The sequence below is a fragment of the Cucurbita moschata genome, unplaced genomic scaffold, assembly GCF_002738365.1.
Source record: "Cucurbita moschata cultivar Rifu unplaced genomic scaffold, Cmos_1.0 Cmo_Scf00031, whole genome shotgun sequence".
Lineage (NCBI taxonomy): Eukaryota > Viridiplantae > Streptophyta > Magnoliopsida > Cucurbitales > Cucurbitaceae > Cucurbita > Cucurbita moschata.
The window spans coordinates 449,947-462,611 of NW_019268547.1; the positions used below are offsets into that span (position 1 = coordinate 449,947).

A 12,665-nucleotide genomic window follows, 5' to 3' on the forward strand; every position below is an offset into this window, starting at 1 on the left:
GTATCACCGTCAGCTTCATGATTTTAATATGCATTTACCAGAGGGAGGATGGAAACTGCTCGTTATTTAGCTTTGATACAATTTGTAATGGTCCAAGCCGACTGCTAACATATATTATCTACTTTAGCCCGTTATGTATTGTTAGCCTCGTGATTCTAAAACATGTCTACTGGGAAGAGATTCACACCCTTATAAAGAATGTTTCGTTACTCTCTCCAACTTACGTGAGATCTCACTTTCCACTCCTCTTCGACTTAGGCTTTTACAGTTTTGATTTTCACTTGGGCGTCTACTATGATATTTGATATTTTGGTTTCACAAAGCTACGAGCCTTCCGGCCAAAAATGGACCACATCACTAACTTTCCTATAACATAAATGGAAGACAACCTTCTCAAGGAACATGGTTGATCTTACCCTCGTCAAGAGGTTAATGATGCAATTGCATAAGGTCGAGAAGACAACACCTTCCCTTGTATATCACGTGCGATATGGGTCGCAAGTGTCACAATCGCACTCTTGTGGTAGCGGGACAAATATTGTGTGGTACTTATTCTAACTCTAACGAACAAGTTAGTCATGAAAAATTCAGACGACAACGTCGGCATATGATCGAGTATCGAGTCACGTTTGCAAGAAATGTGATTAGAAAACATGAGCAAGGAAAAATATTCGAGAATTGAATAACATATAACTTAGGAAAAAGTGACAACTAGTCATATTCTCTCTAGTACATTTTGAGGCACCTTAGCTAGGGGTAGACACGATGGACCAAGTAAAAGGGTGGAAAGTCCAAATCATCCTTAGGGTAGACGGATAAGGATCTGCAGATATTTTTTCTGGTTGCATCAAAAAGTACCATTTCACCAAACTAATAATGGCGGAGCCAAAAATATCTGCCATTTCCTTTCTCCGATTGATTCCATCCACATAAAAACCGATTCGTCTTTCGTTGAGATACGATCGAAAAAGCAGATTCAGAGAATCGACAGCAATGGAGAACAGCAGAAAGCCTGGAAGGAGCGACGGTCGTCTATCAATGGAGGAGGAAAGAGAGATGGAGGCCAAAACTCGAGACTACTTCAATGGCGTCGCACCGAAGCGCCACACCAAGCCTCAGCGCAGCGAGTTCTCTGCTCATTACGTCGACAAAGTAAATGGCATGGACGATTACATTCCTGAACTCGCTGAGTTTCAGCGCCTCGAATCCGATCCTCTCGAGGTTAGTTTTCGGATCGATTTTCTTGATTAAGCTTTCCGTTAGTGGATCATGTATTCGATCCTCCAACTCTATGAAATGAAGTATACTGATTGTGTTTTTCGAATTTGAAGCTGAATTGGCGGTTCTACGTTGTAGTTACAATTAGGAAAAGAAATGGAATCGAATGTTGATGCGTATATTGCGTTAATTTGTGGAGAAATTGAATTAACTGTGACTAACATGAACGTTTTCATTCTGTCGAATCCTCCATTGTTTTGAAATTTGAGCAGAGACTTGCTTATGATGGCCGTAACGGCAACATCCCTGATGAATTTGTGGAGACGAAGTATTATGACGATCTCAATTGTGTAGACAAACAGCACCACACGGTATTCTCTAGTCCATCGATCATCGATTATGATCTTTGTCTGTGTGTGTGTGCGCGCGCGTTAACGAAGAAGATGAATTTTGCTTTCAGACAGGAACAGGATTCATAAGAACGGAGAATGGAGATTGCAAAAGTTTCAGACTCGAAGTAGATTCTGCTGCCTGCTGCCATGGCTCTTGCAGGGGTAATCCGGCGACCAACGACTGGATTCCGGCCACTAATGATCTGGTAAAATCACCGTAATCTACTTCGACTCATTGTGTTTGCTTGGATATATTCATATGACTGAAGATCTTTTTTCAATGAGTAACGTGTTATTCTTCACAAATTTTACTCATTTGTTAGTAATTTTTTTAGGTTGAACGATCGTTCTAGTTCTATTGCTAGGAAATTTGACCCAAAACTTTGGACCCTAATGAAATTTGACCCAAAACTTTGGACCCTTGTGAAACAAAAATGTAGTTCTCCTCCCCTGACTGATGTGGGTTCTCACGATCCACCCTCTAGGATCTCACAATCCACCCTCCTTTGAGACTTAGCATCTTTGTTGGCACACATTCCCTTCTCCAATCGATGTGAGACTCTCCAATCCACTCCCTTCGTGGTCCGGTGTCCTTGCTGGCACACCGCCTCGTATCCACCCCTTCAGAGCTCAACCTCTTCACTGGCACATTGCCCGTTATTTGGCCTTGATACCATTTATTACCCGTTATCTGGCCTTGATACCATTTATTACGACCTAAGCTCATTGGTAGCGAATATTGTTCTTTTGGGACCTTCTTTTTCAGATTTTCTCCCAAAGTTTTTAAAACCAGTATGCCACGGAGAGGTTTTCATACTCTTGTAAAGTATGCTTCATTCTCCTTCATTCTCTTCTCCTACTGATGTGAAATCCGAAAAATTCAAAACAAGTTTAAAATCAAATTGTTTTTCAGAAAAAGAGAACACTTTTAGAACCAAGAAAAATTCAGAACTAAGTTTAAAATCAAATGCATTTTACACAAATGTTTTCTGCCCAGAAAAGAAAAAAAAAAAAATATATATATATATAATCATGAAATCCAACTATTTCAAATGATTGAAGTAATTAATGATTGATTTTTAGGGCTATAGAAAATTTTCATTTTTTATACTTTGTCTTACATAGAACATATTTTTTTTATATAAATATAATTTTATTTTTATAAATATATTTTGAAAGCAAAGAAAAGTTAAAAGATCCATAGTTATCTTAAAGGAATGATCTCACTATCCTTGAAAGTGCATACACCTAATCTCACTATCCTCCTTTTAATAATCCCTTACAAACGGAACATACAAATCGGTCTAACAATCATCCTTGTGCATCAATTAGCTCATTATTGTAGAACCATATTTGAATTGCCTTCTCGAGCACCATATTCGTACATTGTTCTAAGATTACAAGTTTATTCTCAAACTTTGTCGACGTAGTCTATAAACTTTCCTACATTAAGTCTCTCAACTTTCAATTTGTGTATAGTTGATTGACTAAATTTCTGATAAATATGAAGTGGGATTGTAATTTATCTTAGATTTATATTTGGGGACATTTTATTTGGCAGGCAAACAGGGGTGATGATTAATGAAGAAGAAAAGTGAGTTATTGTAGACATTCTTAAGGAGCTGGATGTTGCATTGAGTAAGTAAGCTGCATAATGCTATTATCATTGTTGTTCTGAGCTTCAAAAACAACTGATTATATATATGTAAACTTAAAAAGTTAAGCACTTAGCTGCACTATGCTATTTCTGTAGGTTTACCTTTTGCATCCTGATTGTGTATTAGAGCTTTTCAATTCAACTTTACTGCTCGGATTTTACTGCTTGGATTCATGGTCGGTGTATTAAAGAATACTCTTAAATTTTAAAAGTAATTTAGGTTGATTAATTATCTCTGAATCTTTTAATATTATTCTTAAAAAATTCATAAATATTTTTAAAATATAGTATTAGAGGTAAATGTATTTTTATTTTTATTTTTAAATAATTTAAGAATATTAATTAAACTTTTGAAAATTAAAAAGCGTATTTTTGATAATTCAAGAATATTTATGAAACAAATATTAACATTTATCTATATATATATATATTTAAAGTTTAAAAATATTATTGAAACTTTTAAAAATTTATTATTAATTTTGAAATAAACTAAACTAATTTAATATTTTAATTGTATTCCAATACAACTTTTATAAGTTTTGTAGTTACTCAAAAAAGTTTGTAAACTATTTATGTAAAGAAATCGTCTTCTTCCACCTTATGTCCCCAGTTTCAATACAACTTTTATAAGCTTTTGTAGATTTGTTATCCTTAATCAACATATCAAATAGGCATCAACTTTATAGCATTTGACGAATATGCCTTGGACATCTCTAATCAACATATCAATTCTTAATCAAGTGTGATTGAGACATTCGACACACGGCCATAAGTAACATCATTTGGATAAGCATGACGGTGACAACTAGCAATAAATACAAGATCACGCTTTATAGTATTTGACGATTTAGAGTCTGAATTCTTGTGTTCAAACTTTTATAATGTCATTTTCTCTCCAATTAATATTGGTTTTCATTTTTCGAGGGCTTATTTTTTGGTTGATTGATGGTCTAATACAATGATTTTTCCTTCCTAAAAATGGATGCTTCCAATATTTTTGTAGACATCGAAATTTAAATCCTCGGGGATAGGTACAAAGATCATAGACAAAATGATAAAAATTGAATTATCAATAAAACCTCTGATTCGTGCTACATTATGATTGCTCGTGAAGTAGTTGATAGATTGAGACTCACAATGAACAAAGTGATTCTAGAAAAGTTTACTCGAGTATGTTCGAGCTTTGATGAGTTTTGAACCCAAAGTTTTGCCACTAGAGAGTTCTATTAGGTTGAATGATACTGTTGTTGCAATAGAAATATATTTGGAAGATATTTGGTAAAGATTTGACACAAATATATTTGAAGGCTATATTTAGTAAATTAAAACCATATATATACCCGATTAGGCTCTCAAAATTACTTCTATTCATTCTCTGTATTCTATCTTGTTGTACATACCTGAAGTCATCAATAATAAAGCTTTTAGCCAATATTCCTCCTTGAATGTTCTCTCCCCTGTTCTTTGTGTTCATCTTGATCGAGTGTGTGCGTTGTTGAATGATCTTAACAATTGGTATCAGAGCTAACAACTGGTATCGATCCTAACAACTAGTATCAGAGCGAGGCGAAATTCACCACGATCTGTGAAGATGAAAATTTCAAAGATTGGAATTGAAAAGTTTGATGGATCCAATTTTAGTTTCTGGAAGATGCAGATTGAAGATTGTCTGTACCAGAAAGGTCTTCACGAACCCTTGTTGGGGGTGAAGCCGGATACTATGACCACAGAGCAATGGAAGCTCAAGGATTCTCATGCCTTAGGGTTGATCGGTTGACGCTGTCCAAAAACGTGACATTCAATATTATCAAGGAGAAGACAACGTCAGATTTGTTGAAGGCATTATCGAATATGTACGAGAAACCGTCGGCTATGAACAAGGTGTATTTGATGTGAAGGCTGTTTAATCTACAAATGTTTGAAGGTGGATCTGTTGCTGGTCATATAAACGAATTGAATATGATTACAAGTCAATTGAGTTCGGTGGATATTAATTTCGAAGATGAAATTAAGGCATTGATTTTGATGACATTTTTACCCGAGTCGTGGGATACTGTTGTTGCCGCGATTAGCAGTTCACGAGGATCTGATAAACTGACGTTAGATGAAATTCGAGATGTAGTTCTTAGCGAAAGTATTCGCAAACGGGAAATAAGAGATTCATCAGGCAATGCTCTCAGTGTTGATCGAAGGGGAAGAAGTAAATCGAAGGATCCAAGCAATGGGCGATCAAAATCAAGGAATCGAGGAAAATCTCCAAACAAACCAAACGTGAAGTGTTGGAGTTGTGAGAAAAAGGTCACTTTCGGGCATATTGTACAAAGAGGAAGCAGAATCACAAATCAGAGAATGACGATGATTCGATACATTCAACAGAAGATAGTGAGGATGCTCTAATCCTCAGCGTGGATAGTCCGATTGAATCTTTGATTTTGGATTCAGGTGCATCTTTTCATTCATCTCCAAATAAAGAGTTGTTTAAAAATTTCAAGTCTGGAAATTTCGAGAAAGTGTATCTTGCCGACAACAAAGATTTGAAGATTGAAAGAAAAGGGGATGTCTGCATAAAAACTCTGGCAAGAAATCAGTGAACATTAAAGGATGTCAGATATATTCCTAGTCTCAAGAAGAACCTGATCTCTATTGGTCAGTCACAGGTTATGCAACAAAGTTTGGTAAGAGTTCGTGGAAGATTGTGAAGGGTGCTATGGTGGTAGCACGTGGCAAAATCTAGAACTTTGTACATCACTGCAGGGTGTATGGACATGGTTGATGTTGCTGAGAATACTTCAAATTCAAGCCTATGGCATACTTGACTTGGACATATAAGCGTTAAAGGAATGAAGATGCCGGAAGGAGTTTTGAAACGTTTGAAATCTGTTGATATGAGTCCTTGTGAGAACTGCGTTGTGAGCAAACAGAAACGAGTTAGCTTCACAAAGACTGTTAGAGAAGAAGAAAAGTGTCAGGACAACGAAACAAGTGGGAGTTGAGGTTGAGTTGCAAAACAATTGACAGAGTGATGTTATAGCAAATACTCAAGAAACTTCTAAGACTATTGTTGAGGAACCAGAGATGAAGCAAGTGGGAGTTGAGGTTGAGTTGCTGAAAGATTCACCTAGTGATGTTATAGCGGATACTCAAGAAACTCCTGAGACTGTTGCTGAGGAACCAGAGGTGAAGCAAGTGGGAGTTGAGGTTGAGCTGCTGAAAGATTCATATAGTGATGTTGTAGCAGATACTCAAGAAACTCCTGAGACTGTTGCTGAGGAACCAGAAGCAGAGCAAGTGACACGTGAGCAGGTGTTGAAAAGATCCTACTCCCACGTGGTCTTTGATGTTATGCTGTGTGAGATTATGTTGCCTATTAATCTCGGCAATGGCAGCTCCACTCTCTGTCGTAAGTTGATCACAACATGCAGTTGACTTGTCCCGCCCAGACAGCCTACAATTGGTCTGATACCAATTTGTAGAAAATAAATTGCTTTGATACCAATTTGTAGAAATTGAAAGCCGCTCCGATACCAACTTGTGAGAAAAAAAAACGCTTGCTCTAAATCTAACTCGTTAGATAACTCTCACGAAACTTTAAAGGGGGTGTCGAGAGGGGAGAGACAAGAAGAAAGAGAATTCTTAAATGCCTTTCTCTATTACACACTGTACAAAAATTGAATTTGCTCTCTGCTGCTCTCTCTTGCTCTTCTATTTCCTCTCTTTCCCCCTTTTTCTCTTTTTTCCTCTGCTATTACATCGTAAGTGAAACCCATTTATAAGCTTTTCGAAGGCGAAAATTGGCCTTTAACTACCCATAATTTTCTCACCCATCTGCTCTCCTTTCTAATTTTCTCACCCATTAGCTCTCCTTTCCTGATATAATTATGTCCTTCTGACTCAATTAAAAAAACAAAATTCATTTAAGTTTATTTTCCAACAAAACTCCCCCATAAACTTAAATGCTCTTACTCAATGATTCCTCCTACGCCGTTTTCGTTTTCTCAATCTCAGTCGTGGTTTCTTCAATTTCTCTTCTTTTTCTCGAGCGAAAAAATGAGATTATCCTTCTCTGATGAGACTTCATTTGGATCTTCTCGAGAACATCCCATCTGTGACACCACCTCTTCATTCTTTCAGTTCTCAGCTATGCTTGACTTAGACTTCATGACTTCGTTCAGTTTATTCAATTCCCTTCATAAGTCCACAGCGACCTTTATTGCTAGCATTCTTGTTTCCTCCATCTTGGTTTTATCACGAGTGAGTGTCTCAATCGTGTGTCGTAAATTCACTGTTTCCTGTTGGACTTGATTCAAGTTCACATCGAGTGAGTTTCTTTGTTGAGTCAGTATCTCTATATCTTTTTTCTCCCTTACTAGCTCGTTCACTAAACCCTCAATCTCCATGAATAAGCCTTTCTCTTTCTCCGCACCTGCTTCAACTTTCTTCGTAAGATCGGAGATTGTCTTCTCATTCTTTTCCTTCTCCTGTTTTAGATAAAAGGAACTCCTACTCAGCTCAGTCACTTCCTTCTCTAACCGTTGAACTTTTGTTTCCAGCTCTTTCTTTTCTTCTTCAATTTTTATTATCTTTCTTCTTTCTTCCTCGAATTACTTTTCATTTGAGCTCTCTCTCTTCGAGTTCGGGCTCTCTGTTTTTTGGTTGTTCATCCTTCTTCGATTTTCTCGTCTTTGATATCGCGATTTCGCCAAATCCGCTGCGTATCACCTCATTTCCAACAACTTCCACTACCTCACGACTATCGCCATCGTCTTTGACACTGCTGTCTCCTTTTGTGTTCGACTCTTCGTTTTGGGCCATCAAGAGGATGCATCCACTTGTTGCGTCATCCAAGGCTAGGTTGATGGTTTCTTCCACCTTCTTTTTGGCTCCACAATCTCTCGCATAGTGATCCATTCTGTCACAATTGTAACATCTGCCGGAGTTGCAATTATTTTCATAGTGGCCATATTTCTAACATTTAAAACACTGGATGTTGGAATTGTATCCTTGACTGTGCTCTTGATTGCATCCTGCATAGTGGCCATATTTCTGACATCTAAAGCACTAGATGTTGGAATTGTATCCTTGACCGCACTCTTGATTGCATCCTCTTCCACGCCAATTTGCTTGGCTCGACAGTCTCTTCTCCTGGTAGTTTTCTTCGTAACTGTTGCCTTGACCGCCTCGACCATTCCCGCGGCTTCCACGATCTCTACCTCGAAAATTTTGAGAGTAGAGTACTTTTCCATACTTTATTGTTGCCTTCGTCTGAAGCGCTTGATCGAGTGACTCCTTCTTTTTCTTGCGTTGCTCGTGTGCCTCGAGAGAACCGACAAGCTCATCGACTGTGAACTTCACTAGGTCCTTTGACTGTTCTATGGCACACACGACATTCTCGAAGTTTTCTGTTAACGACCTTAGGATGTTCTCCACAACCCACGTCTCGGGTAACATTTCTCCGTTCTAATTTAGCTGATTCGCCATGATCTGTACACGTGTAATGTAGTCAGATACATTTTCTGACTCCTTCATCTTCATGCTCTCCAACTTGCCATGCAGAGTCTGGAGACGCACCTGCTTGACTCGGTCAGTTCCTTTGAACATCTTTTCTAGAGTGTCCTACGCTTCTTTTGAAGTAGTTGCCCTCGCAATCTTCTCAAAGCCCGACTCGTCAATAGCCCGGAATAGCATGTATAATGCTGCTTTATTCTTTGACCGTAATTCCTTTAGCGCCTTGTTTTGCTCCACTGTATAACCCGTGGTATCAATCGGTTCTTCGAAATCGTCTTCGACCACCTCCCATGCGTCTTGCGAACTGAGAAGAGCTTTCATTTGGATGCTCCAATTCTCGTAGTTCGTCTTCGTCAGTCGTGGTAGCGGCATTTGTCCCATCATGTTTGTCATCGGCTCTGATACCAATTTGTAGAAAATAAATTGCTCTGATACCAATTTGTAGAAAACAAATTGCTCTGATACTAATTTGTAGAAATTGAAAGCCGCTCTGATACCAACTTGTGAGAGAAAACGCTCGCTCTGAATCTAACTCGTTTAGATAACTCTCACGAAAATTTAAAGAGGTGTCGAGAGGGGAGAGACAAGAAGACAGAGAATTCTCAAATGCCCTTCTCTATTACACACTATACAAAAATTGAATTTGCTCTCTACTGCTCTATTAAGATATGATATTTGGAGATATATTTTCTACTGCTCTATTAAGATATGATATTTGGAGATATATTTTAATAATTAGTTAGGGAGTATATCTAAGATATTTTGGGAGTTGTTAGTAGTATATTTTATCTTAGATTTGATTAAGAGTATATTTTATCTTATTTACAAGATTTAGTTAGTTATATATTTTTACTAATTTTTAGGTATTAGTTGATAGTTTGTATCATATTTAAACGTGGTAAACATTAATGAAATCATACTTTCGATCCCAATTCTATTTCTATTTCTCATTCTTAACATGGTATCAGAGCACCGATCTTGGTGTTCTTAAATATCAAAATTTCCTTTATGGCGTAATCAGTCAAATCTAGCTTCAAAATTTCGGATGTTGATTTAACACATCCTTATTATATTCATCACTCTGATCAGCCAGGATATTCACTTGTTCCAATCAAATTAAAATGGAGCAAATTACCCCCGGAGTAAATCAGTTATGCATGCTCTTATTGCCAAGAAGAAAATTGGCTTCATTGATGACACAATTGAAGAATCGTCTGACGATGCAAATTCAACCGAATTTGAACTCTGGAATCAGTGCAACAGTATGATAATATCTTGGTTAACTCATTCCGTTGAAGCAGATATCGCTAAAGGCATTATTCACGCAAAGATAGCTCATCAAGTGTGGGTTGATCTTCACGATCAATTCTCACAAAAGAATGCCTCAGCAATTTTTCAGATACAAAAGTCGATAGCAACGATGTCATAAGGAACCATGACACTATCAGCATATTTCACCAAGCTCAAAGCACTCAGGGATGAACTGGAAACATACCGTACACCATTTACCTGTAATCAATGTCAAATACATGTTGATCAACGCGAAGAAGACAAGTTGATGCAATTGCTCATGGGGCTCAATGAGTCTTATAAAATGAAGAGATCTAACATATTGATGATGACTCCATTACCTAATATGAGGCAAGCCTATTCGTTACTTGTACAAGAAGAGATGCAGCGTCAGGTAACTTCTGAACCTACTGAGAATTTCTCGATTGTATCAGCAGTGCAGAAGAAAACAACATATTCAAAATTCGCCAAGGACAAATCATGTGAACACTGCAATAAAAGTGGTCATACAATTAATGAGTGTCGAATCCTTAAGTTTCATTGTAAATTTTGTGATAGAGAGGACATACAGAAGATCGGTGTCGACAGAAAAATAATTATGGAAGGGCAAGACAAGTCAATCAACGCAACAATCGTGGATATCGATCATCTGCAAATATGGCCGATGTTTTTCAGTTGAATACAGAAGAACAGTCACCTAATTCCATTCCAAAATTTTCTGAGCAATTACAACAGATAACACAAGCCTTATCTGCAATCAATCATCACCCTTCTAGTAATTCTAACAATCATGTCAATGTTGCAGGTTTGTTTCCAATATCTATAACTCTGCGAGTTCTAATGAGCAGTCCATTTGAGACACCAACTGCTCATTTCTCTCGTTCTCAGCCACGCTCGACTCAGACGTCATAACTTCTTTCAGTTTACTCAATTCCCTTCACAAGTCCACAACGACATTTTCCACTTCCATTTTTGCCTCCTCCATTTCGGCTTTATCACGAGTGATTATCACAATCGTGTGTCATAAATTCACTACCTCCTATTGAACCCGATTCAGGTTCACGTCGAGTGAATCTCTCTATTGAGTTAGTATCTCTATATCTTTCTCTTCCCTCACTAGATGACCACCAATCTCCATTAACAAGTCATTCTCTTTCTCCACACCTTCTTTAATTTTCTTCAAGTGCTCAGAGATTACCTTTCCATTTTCTTCCTCCTCCTGTTTGAGATAGAGAGAACTCTCACTCAGCTCAACCACTTCCTTCTCAATTCTTTCCATCCCCATTTCTAAATCTTTCTTTTCTTCTTCCATTTTCTCTTCCATTCTCATCCTATTTCTTCTTTCTTCCTCAAATTCCCTTTCCTACCATTGGAGCTCTCTCTCTTGGAGTTCAAGCTCTTTGTTATCCGGTTGTTCATCCTTCTTCGATTTTCTCGTCTTCGATATCGTGATTTCGCCAAATCTGTTGCGTATCACCTCATTTCCAACAGTTTCCACCACCTCACGACTACCGCCATCATCTTTCGCTCCGCCGTGTTCTTTTATTTTCAACTCTTCATTTTGGGCCATCAGGAGAATGCCTTCTTTTGTTGTGTCATCCAAAGCTAGGTTGATCGTTTCTTCTACCTTTTTCTCGGCTCGACAATCTCTTGCAGAATGTCCCACTCTACCACAATTGTAACGTTTGTTGGAGTTACAATCATTCGCATAGTGACCATATTTTTGACATTTATAGCACTGAATGTTGGAATAGGTTGATCGGCCTCCTCTTCTTTGACTGCGTCCTCTTCTACACCAATTTTCTTGGCTTGACTGTCTCTTCTCCTTTTAATGTTCTTCATAACTGCTGCCTTGACCACCTCGACCATTTTTGCGACTTCCACGACTTCTATCTTGAAAATTTTGAGAGTAGAGTACCGTTTCATCTTTTATTGATGCCTTGGTTTGAAGTGCTTGATTGAGTGTTTCCTCCTTTCTTCTTCTTACGTTGCTCATGTGCCTCGAGAGAACCGGTGAGCTCATCGACCGTGAACATCGCTAGGTCCTTTGACTCTTCTATCGCACATACAACATTTTCGAAGTTGTTGGTTAATGACCTCAAGATCTTCTCCACAACCCATGTCTAGGGTAACATTTCTCCGTTTCAATTTAGTTGGTTTACCTCAGTCTGTACGTGCGTAATGTAGTCAGATACATTTTCTGACTCCTTCATCTTCATGCTCTCCAACTCGCCACGAAGAGTTTGGAGACGCACTTGCTTGACTCGGTCGGTTCCTTTGAACACCTTTTCTAAAGTGTCACACGCTTCTTTGAAGTAGTTGCCCAGACAATCTTCTCAAAGCCCGACTCGTTAACGGCTCGGAACAGCATGTATAATGCCGCCTTGTCCTTTGATCGCAATTCTTTTAACGTCTTGTTTTGTGCCGCCATATAATCCATGATCTTTTGGTTCTTCGAAACCTTCTTCGACCACCTCCCATGCATCTTGAGAACCTGGATGCTTCAATTCTCGTACGCCATTGGTTCTGATACCAATTTGTTAAAATAAAACTCACTGATAGTGGTAGCCATTTGACCTTTTTTTTTTTTTTTTTTTTTTTTT

General features: G+C 38.0%; 1 protein-coding gene across 1 annotated transcript; it reads left to right on the forward strand.

Moving 5' to 3' along the window:
- The first annotated feature begins 804 nt into the window (after positions 1-804).
- LOC111464954 lies at positions 805-3,433 on the forward strand. Its single transcript, XM_023109246.1, has 4 exons — positions 805-1,221; positions 1,491-1,589; positions 1,679-1,816; positions 3,172-3,433. The coding sequence occupies exons 1-4, from the start codon at positions 994-996 to the stop codon at positions 3,190-3,192; spliced, it is 486 nt and encodes a 161-aa protein (XP_022965014.1). The 5' UTR covers positions 805-993; the 3' UTR covers positions 3,193-3,433.
- Positions 3,434-12,665: the final 9,232 nt, after the last annotated feature.

Bases quoted from the DNA above. Each gene is read 5' to 3' on its own strand.
- LOC111464954 (XM_023109246.1), top strand. From the start codon at position 994: ATGGAGAACAGCAGAAAGCCTGGAAGGAGCGACGGTCGTCTATCAATG. The intron at 1,590-1,678 runs GTATTCTCTAGT...TTTTGCTTTCAG, and splicing joins TAGACAAACAGCACCACACG to ACAGGAACAGGATTCATAAG. The intron at 1,817-3,171 runs GTAAAATCACCG...TTTATTTGGCAG, and splicing joins TTCCGGCCACTAATGATCTG to GCAAACAGGGGTGATGATTA.